This window comes from Pogona vitticeps, chromosome 2 (genome assembly GCF_051106095.1).
Source record: "Pogona vitticeps strain Pit_001003342236 chromosome 2, PviZW2.1, whole genome shotgun sequence".
Classification (NCBI taxonomy): Eukaryota; Metazoa; Chordata; class Lepidosauria; order Squamata; family Agamidae; genus Pogona; species Pogona vitticeps.
The window spans coordinates 293,956,519-293,975,406 of record NC_135784.1 but is presented as its reverse complement, the minus strand read 5'-3'; the positions used below and the strand labels follow the sequence as shown (position 1 = coordinate 293,975,406).

General features: G+C 40.6%; 1 protein-coding gene across 3 annotated transcripts in view; it reads left to right on the top strand.

Annotated features, from left to right (window-relative positions):
- SPEF2 (sperm flagellar 2) overlaps window positions 1-18,888 on the top strand; it is an 87,747-nt gene that overhangs the window by 37,959 nt on the left and 30,900 nt on the right. For 2 of the 3 annotated variants that reach the window (XM_078384495.1, XM_078384494.1), the window contains exons 12-20: window positions 46-182; window positions 2,181-2,280; window positions 3,915-3,988; window positions 6,047-6,150; window positions 7,525-7,781; window positions 8,595-8,697; window positions 10,791-10,948; window positions 14,532-14,699; window positions 15,406-15,486. In XM_078384495.1, the coding sequence (XP_078240621.1) occupies window positions 46-182; window positions 2,181-2,280; window positions 3,915-3,988; window positions 6,047-6,150; window positions 7,525-7,781; window positions 8,595-8,697; window positions 10,791-10,948; window positions 14,532-14,699; window positions 15,406-15,486 (1,182 nt within the window). The remainder of the gene's footprint in view (window positions 1-45; window positions 183-2,180; window positions 2,281-3,914; window positions 3,989-6,046; window positions 6,151-7,524; window positions 7,782-8,594; window positions 8,698-10,790; window positions 10,949-14,531; window positions 14,700-15,405; window positions 15,487-18,888) is intronic. The other variant, XR_013541151.1, reaches the window with a different exon arrangement.

Below are 18,888 nucleotides of genomic sequence, written 5' to 3'. Positions count from 1 at the left end.
TCTTTCAACTATACACTTATGACAGCCTGATTTTCTCTGTTTTAGCTTGCAATATCCAAGCACTGTCGATTGATGCACTGATTGTAGAGGCTATCAAAGCCTTTCATGAGAACGAAATGGCGAGTGAAAGCACTGTGATTCAAAGCTGCAAAATAGAAGTGCCTTCCTTGAATCAAATTGCTGTAAGTCTTAAAAAATTATTTGTAATGAATTGCAGCCCATTCCTATGAGTGCAGCCAGATACCTAATTCACTGAGATATTAAACCATAGTTAAAATTCTCTAGTTTGCTGGGTCTGGACGACACACCATACTTTCCCCCTTTGTGCAAACTCAGTAAGGAGTTCTGAAGTGTTCACTTCTAATTTCAGTTGATCATGGTCCAGTACTACATCCAAACTTTGGTCTTAACTATGGTTTATTGAAACATGTCAGCTTCAAAAACTATGGTTTGATGCTGGCTTTTTAAAGTTAAACCAAAGTTAAGAGTATGTACAGTATGTTGGGTCTGGACATTCATTCATTCATTCATTCATTCATTCATTCATTCATTCATTCATTCATTCATTCATTTTTATTTTTACCCCACCTTTTTCCTTAAAAAGGACCATCATTAAAAGACAATATTTAAAGCTAAAAACAGTAAGTATACAAATACTTAAAAGGGCCAATCAAATATCACTCTAAACATTGGTAAGCAAACAATACCAAAACCACATTCAAAGCAGTAGGGCATAATGCTCCATTTAAAAACCCCGCTCGGGCTGCCGGTCACTGAAAGAAAGCTTGCCTGAAGAGAAAGGTCTTTGTCCGCTTGTGGAAGGCCAGCAAAGATGGGGCCAGCCTTGCCTCCTGTGGGAGGGAGTTCCAAAGTCCGGAGCAGCAACCGAGAAGGCCCTCTCCTGTGTCCCCATCAAATGTACCTGTGAAGATGGTGAGACCAAGAGAAAGGCCTCTCCTGATGATCAAGTTGCATAATCAGAGCAAGTTGGAGTTAATCAAAAGTAGAAGCAAAAAGTATTGAACTCCACAAGTGCAAGGACAAGAAGGAAGAAGGGGGATGAGTGAAGTCAGGGATGGAACGTACCTCTTGAGAGCATAATAAACGAATTTATCATTATGTTTAAACATATGCCAATAAAGGTCTTCTTCTTCTTCTTCTTCTTCTTCTAAATGCATGCATTCATTTGTTTTGTCATATGGCTGTCTCTGATGAAGCTGATTTTGCACCTTTTTGTAGTGTTCTAAAAACCTGCTTCACTCAAGATGATGGGATAAAAGGAATGTGTATGTAAGGGACATTGATGGCTCTTTCAGCTTTTTACTGCTTTTATATCTTGGGTGAGAGGAACCTGTCAACCATTTGCTAGATCTCTTGAAGACAGAAGTAAGCAAGGTGGTACCTACAGAGGTTTTGAACTATGATTCCCATCACCCTAGAACCATGTTCTCTTCCAGCTATTGCTGATGGGAATGATAATCCAAAGGTTAGAGGTAGCTACTGCTCTCTAAGGTATGTCTTCTTTATGTCTGAGCAACAAGTTCTTCCCTGTTTTGAAAAAATGTAAAGAAGGCACACCTTAGACCTATATGTTGAAAATCAGTGCTCTACTGGATTCTGCCTCTGACTTCCCCATAAACAACAAAAAGTCTTATGCCACCTAAAGACTAGCAGGTTTTGCTCAGCATAAGCTCATTTTACCTGCAGCCGACTTCAGCAGATGCACAGTCTTTGGAGGGAACTCCAAAACACGAAGAGATTTTCGGGTACCTTTCCATTGTCTTGCAGCCACACTCTCTGTCCACACTTTCAGACCTTTATGAAAAGAAAACCCCAAAAGGAATAATTGTTTCATAAAAATCTACCTGGACCTTGAATAAAGGCTGGAAAGGCTGAGTAGCTGTGGATCACAAGTCAAAAAGCAGGATTTTTGACAATACGCCCCTTGGCCACTTTGTAACTCAAGTAAATACAAGGAGTCTGTATCCCTCTAGTGAGAGCCTCAAATTTCTTCTTGGTTCAATCCAGCAGGCATCTTGTTACAGTACATTCCTAAAAATGCTGCATAATATGCAATGCTCTGAAGTAAGGCTCCAAAACTTACTTCTGTTTCACAGCAGGAAAGCAATATGCTAATCGTTTGTTTGCTTCCTTACCTGTTTGTTTGTTGGATTGAAAAGGTCCTGAGGGAGGCTTCTAGGGCTTCAATTGTAGCGGTAAAAGCTCACTACGACACAGCAGAAATGAACCTCAACTTGCTACCTGCAGAGGAGCCAAAAGGTAATGAAATCAATGCGTTTACTTCAGAATTCTAATGTGAGGCCATGGCTGGTCTAAAGTGAAGGAGCAAAAGCAGGCTGGAAACCGACCAAGGTTGGCAGACCCTTGGGTTGCACCTGCAGTGAACTAGTATGAAGGACAAATGCTTTCCAAATTTTCTTCATCTGCGTTTGTGCAAAGAACTTGAAACTTCAGACTGTAGATGTGTTTCCAAAGTACAGTGGTGCCTCGCTTAACGATGTTAATTCGTTCCAGCGAAATCACTGTAGAGCAAAAATATCATTAAGCGAAATAAAAAAGCCCATTGAAACGCATTGAAAACCCCTCAATGCGTTCCAATGGGCTGAAAACTCACCATCCAGCGAAAATCCTCCATAGGGACGGCCATTTTCGCTGCCTGTAAAGCAAGGAATCCATCCAAAAACACAGCAGGGAGCCATTTTAAGCAGCTGGTGGCCATTTTGAAACCCGACAATCAGCTGTTTTTAATCGTAAAGCGAAAATCGGTTCCCGAAGCAGGGAACCGATCATCGTTAAACGAAAAAAAACCCATTTAAAACATTGTTTTTCGATCACAAAAGCGATCGCAAAAACCTAATCGTCAAGCGATTTCGTTGTAGAGCGGGGTAATCGTAAGTGAGGCACCACTGTACAGATTTAGTGCGGAGTGCTGTGGCAGTCGCTGCTTGTTACAGCTTAGAGTTGGCCTATCTTGCAGTCTCTGTTTCTGAATTATCAATTGATCCCAAGTAGGCTTCAGTTTGCTTTGTCATTTTCCTCCGCATTCGGGCTCAGATGGAAGGTTCCATGCTGCCAAACCTGACTGAGATGAATCCCATACTTCTGATATGGACTTCAGCCCACTTGTGTGCCCTCTCTACTGTGGCTGACTGTGGTAATACTATGTGCCCATGTGGGATGGGGTCAGTTCCCTTCATTCTCAGCAGGTTATCTTTTAGGATTTTTGTGGGGAGGGGGAAGAAGAACTTTAGGGAAGAGGCATGTCTGGCCTACAAACCTAATCTGATCCACCAGGGTCACCAAAATGCCTCACAGACTTTCCCATGTCAGACCCTCTCTTTAACTCCTCAGTCCTTCAGAAGGTAAAATGGGACTGGTGGGGGCCACGGGTCTCCAGGGAACAAACCATCATTGCTCCCACCTCACTTTCTCAGAAAAGGACCTCAAGGATCTGTATCTCAAGGTTGTTCGATAAGAAATCCATATGATGCCCTGAAAATTAACATTTTAACTTATTTGTCTGTGTGCAGGATTCAAAATTGCATAGAGCAAGTCAACTCCCATTTAGAGTAGCACAAAAGATGGATCTCTACAATATGTCTGAGCAGCAAATGCTATATCTAAAAACTCTGTATGGAACACAAGCTTCACATACACGTTCCACATTAATTGCTGGGAAATAACAGTATGCACAACCAAGTATTAGTTTTATCATGTATTGTTGACACATGGGCTGATTTGGGTGGTGAAATTGAAGGTAACTTTCTTCATAGCCGTGATGTACAGTACCTCTAATGGTCATGAACCTTTGCATGGTATGGAGAATTATATTTCAGTATGGATAAAGTGTTAATACTAATAGAAATATGATTGCTGTTTTTTGCTGTTCCTAGAAGCAGAAAAATCAGGCTCTATTCAGCTAAATGACCAAGAAGAGATGGGTGACTCTGAAGATGAATTATCCAACGTATGCCATTGGATCTTAATTTCCTTCTGTGTAGCTGCTAAGGTTGAGCTTGACCAAAACATGAGACTTGGAGGTGGATAGTAGAGACATTATTGTCAGTGGTACATCCACCCATCTATCTGAGTGGAGTTGTTTCATTTTTTTTGTACCGTTATCATCTCTGCTGAATCAAGTGTTTCTGATGGTTGAAAGACTGTCCCGTAACTGATACAGCAGATTTGTTTTTCCATTGCTCTGGAAAATAGCTTTTAAGAGTGGTTTCAGTTTACTACTAATAATTCATGGAGTCCCTTTCATGGAAGAAAGGTCAGATACCAATTAAATAACTAAAAATCAAGTGAACAGAACCCTGAGAATTTCACCTAAACCTTAGGAAGAATTTCTTATTGATACAAGCTGCTTTGGTGTAGAACAGACTCCCTTCCAAATGGTGAATTTGTTAGATGTTTTTAAATAAATGGAGTGATTGCATTTCGGTGATGCTGTAACAGTGGATTTCATACTTTGTACTAGAAGGCCTTTGAAGTCTCTGTCAACTCTTGTGACTCTAGCTTGTGGAAGTTTTTGAAGTACTGTATGACAAATATCTGCAAAACCATTTATTTAAAAAGTGCATTAGTTTCCCTATAAATGGAGTATCTGTAAGAGAAAAAACACATTATATCTGTGGTCTTAAAAGTGATTCGTTTTAATTAATTTATCCTCTCTTTTAGCTGCTTGACTATTGTGTAGACAATATTTTCCCAACAAAAAAAAAATCTGCTTATATACCGCCCCATAGCATTTAAAGCACTCTTTGGGCAGTTTACAAGTTAAGTATGCAGGCTATAGATTGCCCCCCGCCCCGAAGTGAATATTCAATGTACTGACCTCAGAAAGATGGAAGGCTGAGTGAACCTTAAGCTGGCTACCTGGGATTGAACCCTGGGTTGTGAGCAGAGTTTTGTCTGCAGTACAGCAGTTTAACCACTGCACCATGAGGCTCTTGTGTATTCCAGCAGAATACATGTTTTGCATAGGTCAAGGCCCAGTCCTTTGTAGAGCAGATGTACCAGCAAGAATTTTCATGTTCATGAAGCTTTTCTAAATTTTGAAAAATTCAGATGTTGATAATTGTGGCCCCAAACAGCAGCTTTTCCAAGTGGTAGTTAGAGTTCAGTGTGGAAGAAAATAGAAACCCCAGCACAAATGGAAGGCATAGAGAACCCTCTGGTTCAGACTTGGGCCATGACAGAAGGCTAATGAATGCCTCTTTTCCTGCATGCTGCAGTTCCTACCGAATTTATGGCCCTCTTCAGCCATTAAAGAGAAATCAACTACACAAACAATATAAATCCTAAGGAAAGAGCGTTCACTGTCATGGCCATCTGTTTGTGGTTAATGCCTTTCCTAAGAAATGCTATCGGTTGCCCTTGTTATGTACATTTATGTTTAATGCTAAGATCTTTTGGCAGACATTTAATCTTTTATTTGCCACTTTTATTATCAATTTTAGTATTATTGACTTTTCAAAGAACGTGACATTTTAATGTTGAAATATTGGAATCAGTTATTTATTTACTGATTGTTTGAGGCTTCCTATAGTTTTAAAATGTCCCAAAGGTGTTTTTGTCAGCTGTGTGGTTTATCAAATAATGCCAGAAACCTGTTTGCAGTCCCAGAGTGTAACATCCAGTGAACATAGTGCTCTGGCTTGCAGTTGCTTGAACTGGAAATACCCAATGTGAAGCAATGGGTCTTCTGATTGCAAAAGATGGAGTGAATAGCACAACTACTGGTGCAGTGGATCGTTGCATGAATAAAGAGAAATGAAATGAAGAGGATTTTGCCCAACTTAAAAATAAGTAGCATTACATGCTTTTTAGCCCTTAGTTCTCAAGAATCAACTTCTAATCTTAAGCTTGTCTCTATGTTTGTTTCATTGAAGTGTTGCTTTATTGAAGTTAGACCTTCTGACAGATAGGGGAGTGTATGCCTGTTTAATTAAATTATTTGATATTTCCTATGTTCACCTGTCCCTTTTTCCTTTTAATTCCCCCCTGCCTATAAATTTCCCAGCTTTCTATTCGTGCTCAGCTTGGTGCAGGAGCAGAGATGCTGCTGAAGAGAGGAAAAAGTATTCCAGATGAATTATTAGTTGGCATCATGGTGGAAGCTATTAGGTATGAAGAAGACAAGTCTGAATAACTGTACTTGGATGTGATTAAGTGTGATGCTTGGTTAAGGTTTTCTCATCATTACTCATGATGACAGCCAAATTATTTTGGCAATAGATCTTCATTAATATAACAAGAGCTACTTGTGGTGGGTATAATCAGATAATTTGCATCTGAGGGTGGAAATCATGACACCACGGCCAATATTTTTAGACAATTTAGTTTTCATGATCCCCTAAAAGGAACACCTGTACTGTATTCAAAAGCATGAGAAAGAAACAGATGTTTTCAGGATCCTGTAGATAGAGTTGTAGCATGATAAGCAGGTTCTGTGAAAGCCCTGCCATTCTTAGAAAATAATATAAAAATCTGCCCTGGCCCCTGATCTGCAGCTGTTTTCCATGCATGGGCACATATGTTGCCCTCATACAAAGCAGACAGTAATGCAAGGAATTGCTGAAGCAGGTGTGCCTGTTGCTACCTAGAAATACAGAAGCTATTTAAGAGACTGTATTGGGTAGGAAGAATAACACTCTTAGCATGCCAAAATCTTGAAATTTTTGAAGGAGTCGCTGTGTTAGTTTGTGCAAGATTATCAGGAAAAAAAAAACCAGCAAGAGACAAAACATTGTGGCACCTTAAAGACTTACGGTTACATTTACATCTTTTTTCCTGCACTGTCCATAAATATTGGTGCATAACTCTGAAGAAGTGGGATTTCATCCACAAAAGCTTGTAGTTTGTTCAAATTTTTATTGGTCTATTAAAAGTATTAACTACTCTTGCGTGCAAGCTTTCGTAGATTAAGTCTGCTTCCTCAGGCATAAGAGTGGGACTAGTTAACTGTCATATTTATACATGGTCTCATGACCAGATGAGGATAACAGATAGCAAACAAGGTGACAGTGGTTTGTTAGTAAAGAAACAGACGATTGTGAATAATGTCAGTTATTGGTCTACAAAGTAGCAATAGCATAGCTGACACAAGTAGCAAACAGAGCTAACATGTAGATATGGCACTGGGGGATTAGAAAAAGAAAGAAAAGGAAAGCTAATTATGTGCGTATGTGAAAACCAGAGGCCCGGGCATGAGAAAGGCGCATCTTTGCTCACTTTTGGTTTGATTTTGGTTTCCTTTGGGTTTAGTTTTACCCTTGCTTTAGCGAAATGCTACTTCTTTGGGTCTTTTTATTTTAGTGTTCTATATTCCACTGAAACTTTAAAAATATTTGATATTCCCTATTTTAACATGGAAGAAGAGTTGTGGAAAATAATAAACAGAGCTGACACAATGCTTAGTGAACCTTCCAAATATGGTTAATATTTTGTTTCTCCTGTTTGCTTGTGTGTGTGTGTGTGTGTGTTTTTCCTTCCCTTTAGCCGATTGCCATCAGAAAAAGGTTGGATCATGGATGGATTTCCGATGACACTGAATCAGGCCAAACTGCTTGAAAAGGCTTTGACGGGGCGAGACCCAGACCAAGCAGAAGCTAATGCTAAAAACTTGCGAAAACCTGCCTTGGTTGTAGACCCAGCAGCTCCAAAAGAGCCCCCTGTCCATCTCCCAGGGCTCGATTTTTCTATTTTATTAGATGTTTCAGACTCGGCTGTGCTGGATCGGGTGGCAAGTCTGAGATGTAAGTTTAATGTTCAACGCATGTAGTACAGAAGGAGTCCTTGTAGACAAGAATCACCGGTAGACTCTGGAAAGGGGCAGATGGGTAAGAAGGTATGGCAGGGACTAGGAGAGAGTGAGAAATTTGCATCCATTTATTTTAAACTTAGACTATACTAAAATTGTGAAATTTCTTCATACTTAGGAGGGAAAGAATTTTTTTTAAAAAAATTAACACAGGAAATACCAGAATGAATAGGCTTGTTGGTCCAGATTCAGAGTCTGAATAGTACTTAGTTCTCAAATGCCGCAATCTTGATTCGTTCAAGTGGGTTAGTGCTGAATTAGTATTATAGACCCATTTCATTCTGGGTAGTCTTCAGCGACTACACAGTAGGCAGATGCAACATGTTCCTTTCCATGCTGGGAAACTGCATTTCTTGCAGAGTTTAAGAGATCCGGGGGGGGGGGGGGAGAGAAAAATCCTTTCAGTTTGTTTATGAAGTCTTGCCACCATTTATACATTTTTCTTAGAAATTCTTTCCTCAAGGAAGAACTTTGCAAAAAAAAAAAAAAGTAAATGCAGAAGAAAGCAGAACTGGCCAAATTCCTCATCCCTAGCATAAACCTCCTGCAGGCACATCGGCATTTTGCCTTTCTTCTTATTTTTTAAATAGCGCAAAAAACCTCTTGAGAGTTCTTGGGAAAAGCTAATTACAAAAATGCCCTCTAGCGAGGCTGTAATTAATATCAGATCTCATTCAAACCTTGAAAACAGTGTTATAAAAGGGTTCTTCCTGGATAGATCCTTATTTTGATATTTTGCATCCAACAGCTGACTTCTTTCAAATTGCGCAAGAAAAAGGTGAGCAACTGTCAGGAGTTGAACTCCACAGAAGAGAAAAAGTAGAGTCAGTGAGAGGTCAAATGCAGCACCGGTGAGTAAAAAGCAACTGATTGAATAACTTCAGTATGGTAGGTTACAGTGGTTAGAGTGTCAGACTCTTTTTGAGGAAATCCTGTTGGAGAAATTAACAATGTAGCATGCAGCCTAACACTGGGTTTCACCGCCTAGCATTAGTATGTCTTGCCGCTAACCTATTAGCAAAGTCCTTCTTCACAGGCTTGAGACAAGCCCCTGTCCCCTCTTCCTTTTTGTTGTTTCTTCTTCTCCTTTACTCTTCTCTGGCCCTGTGGACAGTGTGGTGAATTCAGCCTCCCACATAGTTGTGGCTGCAATTTCTTTCTTATTCTTTTCTTTATTCCTCTGATGGTAACCAAAGTTCCACAACTGTAAGTAAGGATGTTTTTCTTTTCTATTTTAAGTACTTGTAGAGTGATTTTCATATCTAAAGAGCTAGTCGCTGTGAGAACAGAGAGGCTGGGATTTTTAGCTATTTTCCTTCACAGTTTCCCTGTACTGCAGCTTTTTTTTGGGGGGGGGGGACACGTTATGCTCTGCTAACTAAAAGGAATTAACCAAAATTCTTCCAATAATTCCTTCTTCAGCTATGCAACTAACTGAATGACTTTAGGCTAATGACTGTCTTGCAGCCTAACGCCATAATAACAAAAAGAAGAAAATGGCAGGGGCCATGAACTCCTTTCAGGAAAGGCATGATTACACTATGCAAGATTCCCCTCCCCTGTTCATCAAACAACCTCCCCCGCAATGACCAGATAGGCGGGGTATGAATGAATGAATGAATGAATGAATGAATGAATGAATGAATGAATGAATAAATAAATAAATAAATAAATAAATAAATAAATAAATAAATAAATAAATAAATAAATAAATAAATAAATAGACCTTATATTGAGTACAAAGATGAAGGGAGAATAAATGGAGAACGAAACCTGTCCTACTTTGTTGTGAAGGTACTTAGAATTTTACAAAATGGCTGAAGTGTAGGTCTTTCATGGGTTTTTTCTCTTCTAATTTTTCAACCTTTCAAGTGCTAAACTGCTTGATCAAGCAAACAAAATGTTTAGACAGGTTTAGCACCTCCCATGTGGCAAAAGTTGTCCAGTAGTTCATCTCTCTTAGGGACTTCCAAAGGAACTGAATGGTGTGAAATGTAGTCTGAGAAAAAGAAGGACTCCACCACACAATTCTTAAATAAACGGTGGTGGTTTCTGTCACAAAATAAGGTGGTGGCCACCACAGTACAAGATCTGAGATAGATATTAAACAGATTCATGGAGAATAAAGCTGTCAATCACTGTTATGGATGGAAAGAGTACTAAATGCCTCATTCTTGTGGATCTTGGCTGTGTCAATGTGGCAAGAAACCTGAACAAGGAATTTTAAACCTCAGTGAGGTTTGTTGTCAAGTGTGAGGCAAAGAGCTGTCTCCCTCCACCACTCCAGCATCTCTGTCATGTGCGTAAAATATCTCTGGTGTCCTTTCCCTTTAAGAAGCAAAGCATTCACACTGACAGCACAGAAAGCCTGGCCAGTTGTTAAGAAAGATGTGAATAACCCATTTAATACTTCTAACTCTTAAAATAACGTCACAATCTTTCCCATTTTGGCCACTTGTTGCAATATGCACAACATGTGAATACCCTAATTTTGGATGGATGGGAGGAGTTGGGAATTTTACATAAATATGTTGTGGGTATTTTTTGTTTCGTGTTTTTTGTGCATAACATTATTCTTGCTGACTCAAGAACTAAAGCCTCAAGAAATGTCTTTCAAGACTTGCTGATGGAGTGAAGAATGTTCCAGTGCCTCGTCCTTATCCACAAAGATGGGGCATGACAAGATTTGTGCTCTGTCCATTACCGTCTGGAGTGTTAGAAGCAAGGTGGTGTCATTCTCATTTTGAGGGCTGCTTTCCAGAGCCATCTGGCTCCCCACTTTTGAAATAAAATGGTGGACTAAATAGGCTTTTGGTCTGATCTAGTAGATCTCTTCTAAAGTTTCTATCATGTCAGCACAGTCAATATACCTGTTTATTCAGTTCTTATTTGGATTGTGAGTTCCTTCTTGATATTTGACCTGTGCATTTTTCTGGTTACACAGAATTGTAGGTTTCCTGGAGGCATGGCCCAAATTGGAAGCCTGGTATTCAGAGCAGCAAAATATACTGATAAAGATCAATGCAGAGACAGAGGAGGATCTTTTGTGTCAAAGAGTGAAAGACATTTTAGTGGAACAACTTGTTAAAATTGAGAATCTGAGTAAGTCAGTCACATCATTACTTGTTTCAGGTGCAAATATATGCATTCCAGTAGTCTGGCTACATCTTTAAAGAACAACAAATAAATAAATAAACGTGACTCACTATCACCATATGACCATTTCTTCCTTTTCTAGAGTTTTTGGATAATACTAAGTTGTAACTTGATCCTATGCTTACAAGAACCAGGTCCAGAATCTGGCTTTCCATAAAATCATACAGTTGGAATGGAGCATAGAAATAGTCTCTCTGCAATCCATTTGTAGAACAGCTGTGACAGACAACCATTCAAAACAATGGAGAGTCCACCAGCCACTAAGTGATTAGTGTTCCCGTATTTCAATTTAACGGCGTTCCGTGTCTAGTCGTGCTGGCCACGTGACCACGAAAGATTGTCTTCAGACAAACGCTAGCTCTTTGGTTTGGAAACAGAGATGGGCACTGCACGCTAGAGTCAGACACGACTGGACAAATTGTCAAGGGGAACCTTTACCTTATTTCAATATAATTCTCTTTTTTAATATATAAGTTGTGCCCCTTTATAATTCTAGAAGTTAGGTATATGCATGCTTTTCAACTTTGAGGGCCACCTTCCTATTTTTCCCTTTTTCATCTTTCTAAGTGATTGCTTCTCTTATTTGTCTTTTTTCAATTTTTGTTTCTGTCTCTCTAAACATTCTGCCATCTTTTGTGTCCTCTGAAACCATTTTATGCATTTGATTTATCTCATAGATCTTTATACACTTGGTCTATCTGCAATAGATCTTCCAGGCTATTTTTAATTAATTCTGCTGATTTTCTCCCCTTATCTTCCTTTAAAACTCTCCTTCAAGGTTAAAATTGTTTCTCCTAGGTTTTCCCCATTAATTTCCTCCGGTCCCTCTTTTGATTGGCATACACCAGCCACCACCCTTTCATTTCCTTGTTCATTATTCTCTGTCTCCTGTTGACTATAATTCTTCTTCAACTGCTCCTTGAATAATTTTGCCTCTTCATTGTGGGATCTCACTATTTCTCAGATTGCTTGAAGGGTAGATTTTCTTTCCTCCCAAAATTGTCCTTGTTGTGTCATTATGTTCCAGCTGTCAAAAAATTGTATTCCGAGTTAAAATTGCCCAGATGCTTCAAGTAATCATTCCAGTTCCATTAACCTTGAATCCAGTCTCAGACGTAGAGAGTTCTCCCCGCCTAAAGACTCACGGTCCCATCCAGTTCAGCACCCAGGATACAGTTTATAAGTTCCGCTTTGGCTAGACTAGGCATTCTAAGGTTAATTTATCTGTAGCTCAGTTCCATCTTCAAAGAGAACAGGAATTCCAAATAACTATAAAATGTTCAAGGTCATTGATTCTAGGCTTTTTGCCAGTGCCTTAGATAATTGTTACACATAGCATAAGCAGGTTTTGTTTCCCAGAGTTGTTGCCTGTAATGTTTCCAGAAAAAAGATTCTTAGGTTTACAACGACAAATTAATACTGAACGTCTTTCTTTTAAGCATAGTTGAATGTCTAATTAATGTCCAATTTATTTTCCTTGCGTCTCCCTGTGTCTTCTCCTCTCACCAGCTTCTCCGCAGCTCAATTGGTGATGAAGACTTATGAGACACTATTTCTGCCATTGGAATTGTCTCATCCAGGGATAGTAAATGAATACCGTTAAAAATGTTTCTTACTCAGTGGTAACACAATGTTAATTAGGCTGATTTATTGCTTCTTCATTCCCGGCTGCCAATGACTTGCAACCAAGCTAGTTCAGCTGCTTGTTTCCGACTGCTGGTTGATTGGGGAGTTTCCCCGATCAAACGTGGGTAACCGTCATTCCCCCGTAATCAACAGGCTTTCCCCCCATTTCACGACTTCTTCGGGGTGATTTTTAACCCCCTGGGGGGTCCCAAACAGGTTGGAATTCAGCCCAGCAGATGGAGCTCCATCCTCTTGCTGCTGTCTTGTCACAGCATCAAGCCAGAAGTCCTCAAAAATTGTCTTTTCCTGATGTTAACCGCCATAGTATACATTTTTCAATGTTGTAAACCATCTTGGTTCCTTTTCAAGGAGGCAGGTGCGATGAAAATGTTTTAAGTAAATAAATAATGGATGAGGATGAGATCCTGAATGAAGTGGGCTATCGTCCAGAAAAGATGATGCTGTGATAAAGGTCCTAATTCCTACATTTTACTTTTTATTTTATTTTATTTTTTTATTTTTTATTTTTTTTTTTGCTTATTGCAGTCATACATCAGTTCCTGCAAGGTAGTTTCTTCATCATGATCTCCGTGAATGCACACTAATGGGCAGTCTTCAGTGCTTGCACAAATCTTCGGAACCTTCTAGAGCTAAAAAATCAGGAGATTGTTAGAGGCTGCACCCTCCCACATTGCCTGTTCGTGCCTCTAACAGTCCTCCCTCCGTTCCTTTTTTTTGCCACCACTTAAGATGTATCTAGGCACTTTATGGCCTCAAGGGGCCCTTTTAAAAAGTGCCACAGCTGCAACAACAAACTCCCCATGACAGATGGACACTCCTTTTGCCTTTTTTGGCTTGGGAAGCAGCACAAGCCTCAATCTTGCCAGTACTGCTGTGGATCCACAAAGGCTGCCCTTTGGCACCTACTGGACTGTCCAAAAGTTCACCTCTGGAAAGCCTCCCTTCAGGCCCCCAGTAATATGGTTTCATCTCGGGATGCACAACGGCTCCAACTCCTCAGCCCACTCTCTCATCATCCTTTTGTAAGCCATCCGAATCAAAGTCTGTGAAACCGAAGGATTCGGCTCCAAAGATCTCAGTCCCAAAAACTCTCCTTCGAAGTTGTCGAAGAAAAAGCATGCAGCTGACTCCAAACCGGCATCGCCAAAGCCTTTGCAATAGTGGGCTCTCCCAAAATTGACACCTTCCCGGGATGGAGCCTAGCTGCATGCCGCCCTGCCTCACCCCAGGTCATTATGGAGACAATCTCTCTTCCATCTGATGACAACATTCCTCAAGCAGGAGATCATTCTCCTTCCCGTATATTCAGTCAGTCCCTGGACTGGGCCCGGAACCCTCCACTAGGTCAAGCACAACTGCCTTCCTCTCCAGATTCCTCCTCATCTCACTCTTCCTCTCCTTGCCACTTGGTTATTTGCCCACCCACACTGGTATGATCCTACCCTGAGGCTCCACCAGCCTGGGCCTCAGCTCCATATCTGAATCACTGGTACTGAGCTTACCAACTGGAGAAAGCTTTTAGAGACTTCCTAGTGGTGGCAGGGGAACTGAGGGAAGACTATTAGAGACTACCCATTAGTGTGAATTCACAGAGATCCACTCGAAGAACCATAGTTGCAGTAAGTAACCTGCCTTCTCTGTTGTACTGATAAAATTGCTGTATATAATAGACATCCACGGGGGAGAATTCTCTGTTGAAGGAAAACAGCACAAGTGCTTTTGCAAGGATCTGGAATAGTGCTTTTATTAGTGCATTGTAACTGTGGCTTTTCTGTCATCCTGGGAGATAATCCTGAAATGGTCTTCTGGCAACATGAATCCTCCAGATATATGGCCTTGTTGATTGATCTCTATGTATTTTACTACTGATTTTACACTGAAGGAAAAGAAAAGGAAAAGAGAGAAGCTGAGAAACTGCAAGAGGCTATCCCACCATTGCCAGAAGAGGCTCCTGTGGTTACCCCAGAGAAGGTGGAGGAAGTTGCCATTGCTCCTCCTGTAGAAATACAGGTATCACCTTCTCCATCACCAGATGCTGATGGATCTAAAGGTCGGTGAAGCATAAGTACATTTGGAGATGGGTGTATACACATTTGGTGGGTAAAGGGACTAGTTTTCTGCTTCCAGGGCCTGTCAAAAATGTGGAAAAATGAAGTAAAGTGGAAAAAATATTGGAAATGTCCAGAATTTCACTTCTGGTTTTTTTTTTTAAATGAATGGAGGGGGGTACAAACACTGGAGGAGGGGTGACTCTTATTTGAAAGCAAATCATTGCATCAAGAGGCTTCAAAAATGACAATTCTCCTTCTTTGCTGGAGAAAAATCAGGGTTACATGCCGAGGGATCCAGTGATTTTTAAAAAAGCCTTATAGGCCATCTGCGGCCTCAGGGTCATGCTTCAGTCATCTATACTGGCTTAAGCTCAGGAATTATAACTAGAGCTCAAATTTTTCTAGGTGACAAACTGGAATTCATTCCTTAATTTTCTAGGCACCAGAACTTGGAACATCTCTTTTACTTCTCAGTAGTTCTTGTTATCTTAGGGGGGGAAACCCACAACAGTAAAAAAAAAATCAAAAGACCCAAACCCCTCAAAGATTCGGATTCACCCGGAGTCTTTCGAAATTGGGGGAGTTTATGTGTAAATCCTTTCCCCAGTACTTTCCATTTATTGATAAACTGATGACCTAGCTCTAACTGACCAGCTAAGAAATATACCTTAACATTTAACGGGTGCATCTTGATTTCTTCTACAGAATCTCCTCCAGCAGAGACACCTGTTAAAGGTAAAAAAAGAAAGAAAGACAAAGGAGCTAAAGAAAAAGAAGGTAAACCAGGTAACGTAGAATGTTATTTTATTTTTTTAGCACTGTTTCCCAGGTAACCACAAAATAAAAGCTTTTACTTTCATTTTTACACTCCTCTGTAAAAATAGGATTGGCAAAGTTTTTATGAGATGGGTGAGGATGCTTGCCAAAAGTAAGCCAGGGCATTCTACTGAAGATGCTTACATTGGCTTCTTCTTTTCCAAGCCCCCCCCCCCAATCATAAACCAAGTGACAAATGTCAATTAATAAGAACACAGCTTGTGATCCACTATCCCACTGTGGGTGCCAGTTGGGCATCATCACCCTTTTCTTGATGCCTGCCCAGGGCTTCAAAATGGAGTGAGTACCATAGGCCTAGCAAACCATGTTATATCACTGGCAGGATTAAAGAGAGCTTAGGGAATCACAGGTTGGGCTAGGCATGCTGTTTAGGGATGGGCATGAACCTCAGTTTGGAGGTTCGTGCCAGTTCATTTGCAGGTCACCATAGGTGTTGCCCGTTCCCTTCCTCCACCTCCCCAGATGGATCCCCACTTACCAGCTGGCCCATGCTCCTCTGTTCCTCCTCTTCGGCTGTTTGACCAGTCCCTGCCAGGAGCACAGGCTTCCCTGCCCTGCCTACTCAGACAAGGAGGCAGGACAGGCAAACCTATGCTCCTGCCAGGGACTGGTTGAGCAGCTAAAGAAAAGGAGGAGAGGAGCGCACTCCAACCGATGGCCAGGAAGGCAGGGGATGGGAATGTGTGGCACCTATGGTGCCCTGTGTATGAACTGGCACGAACCCCCAAATCAAGGTTCATGCCCATCTCTAGTAATGTTTTAAAAATGGTTTTCTTTCACATTTTTAACATATTAACCGCTTTTGCAAAGTCAAAATGTTTTGCAGAACCCTTGGCATTCAGTGTGAGTTGGATTGAGCCTGCGGAGACTCAACAGGGACTTTGACAAACTCCCGTAGTCATGCAGGAGGAGCATGGGAGTGTACATGTTTGCCATGACAAGTTGTTGCAGCATCTGGTTTGGGTCAGAGCAAGAGATAAGCTGTGGAGCCGGGAGGCAGAATAAAGGAAATGAAGTCTATGGGGAAGCTTACCGGTTGTTTGCTGTGTACACAGCCAGTCTTTGCAGAGCAGTCATAATTATTCCTATGGGAAAGGATGAGTCAAAGGCTCTTTTGCTGCTGCTACCCATGGGTGCGAGGCAATCTATGAATTGGAACGTTGGGAAGGAGGTCACAAGCCTTCGAAAAGTTGTACACCACAGTTGGGCAGGGTAGTTCTCTTAAATAATAATGAATAAAACATCTGTTTTTAAAAGACTCACTCTCTAGGTCAGGATATTTTAAAATTCTGCTGGTATTTCAGCCTGCAGTCCAAGATTATCCTTAGAACAGCGGTTATGTCTGATGAATGTTTCTATTTGGGGTTACAACCACCACACTTATAAACAAAGTGAGAACATTTTTATAATAATAATCTGAGAACTACAGAGCTCGAAGGAACCTTGTGGCTCATTGAGTCCAACCCCTGTCAAGGAGGCACACTAGAGAATCGAACTCTCAATGTCCGGCTCCGTAGCCAGATACCTAAACCGCAGAGCTATCTAGCAGTTCTACCATGAGTGGGTAGGATGCCCATATTTGCTTGCTTCCCCACCTGCTAACTTGAGGCTAGGCCAAGGCTCAAATGCCTGAATAACAGAGTACCAAGACTAGGCTCCATGCTTTGGTGTACTAAGCTAGGGGATGCAAAAAAACCATCATCATGACAGCATCTGCACATGAATGGCTTAGAAACAAATCCGAAGCTTGCTCGCTAGTGGGGAGAATGGAGGACTGGAAGCTGAATCAAGTAAGAGCTCTTCCAAATTGGGCAAAGGTTTTTCTCCTCTTTTTCTGGGCCGTTCTGTGTTAGTAGCAAAGGAGCACTAGATCTTACTGAGATTCCCATCCAAACCTGCACTTTTCAAAGTCACTCATTCTCTCTTAAGGAAATCCTGAAATTTTTTAAAAATTATTTTTTGAAAATCAATTTCTGCTACAGCTTCCCTGCTAGGGCTGTGTTTTTATACCTAATTGGAACCTTAATGACAAACTTTGGACCAGGAAGTCTGACCATGGAATGAATTTCCACCCATTCACTTCTCTGAAACCACTTCCTTCCTAAGAAATCCTTATAATATTATGTTAAAAAAACCAATTACTTGCTGGAGCTTCTTTTTGGGTGCTTTTGTTTTGTTTCACACCTAATAATTGACTGTTTCTGACAGAGAACCTCGAAATGAATAGCAAGAAATGCCACAGCACTAAACTCATCCCCTCGAAACAAACTTATCCTCATCACCATCTTTATCTACAGAGAACAGGCCATTATACAATTTAATAAAAAATACATTAACATTACTAAAAATGCAAGCTTATAAAGGTACTAATTGTTGAGGGTGTACAAAAATGTAAGTAGTTTTATGTGGTCTAATGGACATCGTCATATTCAAGAATTTCAGCACATCTTAGAGCTGTGAAGCAAACTGATGAAAAGAGATGAAGAAAAACATTTAGGGAGGACTAAATAATGAGATATTCAAGATCTTTCTTACCCTCCTGGGGAAAAATGCAGTAAAAAAATCTATGCAAAATAGACTTCACCTTGGAGGTGCTGCAGGGGCAGCATCTCACAATATGTTCATTGAGATCTAATTGTATCTGTCATCTAATAAATTAGAGGGAAGAACATTAAACTCCACCAAGAAAAAGGCCTTCCTGTATTTAGGAAAAGTTACTGACCCTAAGTAAGGCATTCCATGTTTCTGAAGAAGCCAAGTGGTTAAAGCTCTCTTTGGGCAGTTTGCAATATAATTATGCAGACTACATCTTGTGCTCCCCTGCCCCATGAGCTGGGCATTCAATATAGCAACTTCAGAAGGATGGAAGGCTGAGTTAACCTCGAGCTGGTTACCTGAGCTTGTCTAGATTGAACTCAAGTTGTGGGCAAAGTCTTGACTGCAGTATTGCAGCCACTGAACCACAAGGCATATCGGCCCCATTGACTTAAAATTAGCTGCCATTAATTTCTTTGAGAAACTGTATGGTATAAATTACATTTGGAAATGAATAAGTAATAAAGGCACCTAGCTGGAATTGTGTGTAAAATCAACCCTGAATGTGTTGACTTAACATGAGTGTGAATTCAGAAGGAACTTTTGTATATGGTCAGTAGCAGAAGTGGTGTGTAACAATTTCTGCTTCATTCTCAGGGCTGCCCTTAAACTTGTTTTTAGAATAAAAGGCTAGCTATGGGAAATAAAATAAAAATGAAATACAATTGCAGTTGGTATTGTGCAGTAAAATATTAACCACTATAATAAACCCCAGTCAACGAGCTGATAGTAAAGGATTGTGCAATTTGTAGTCCT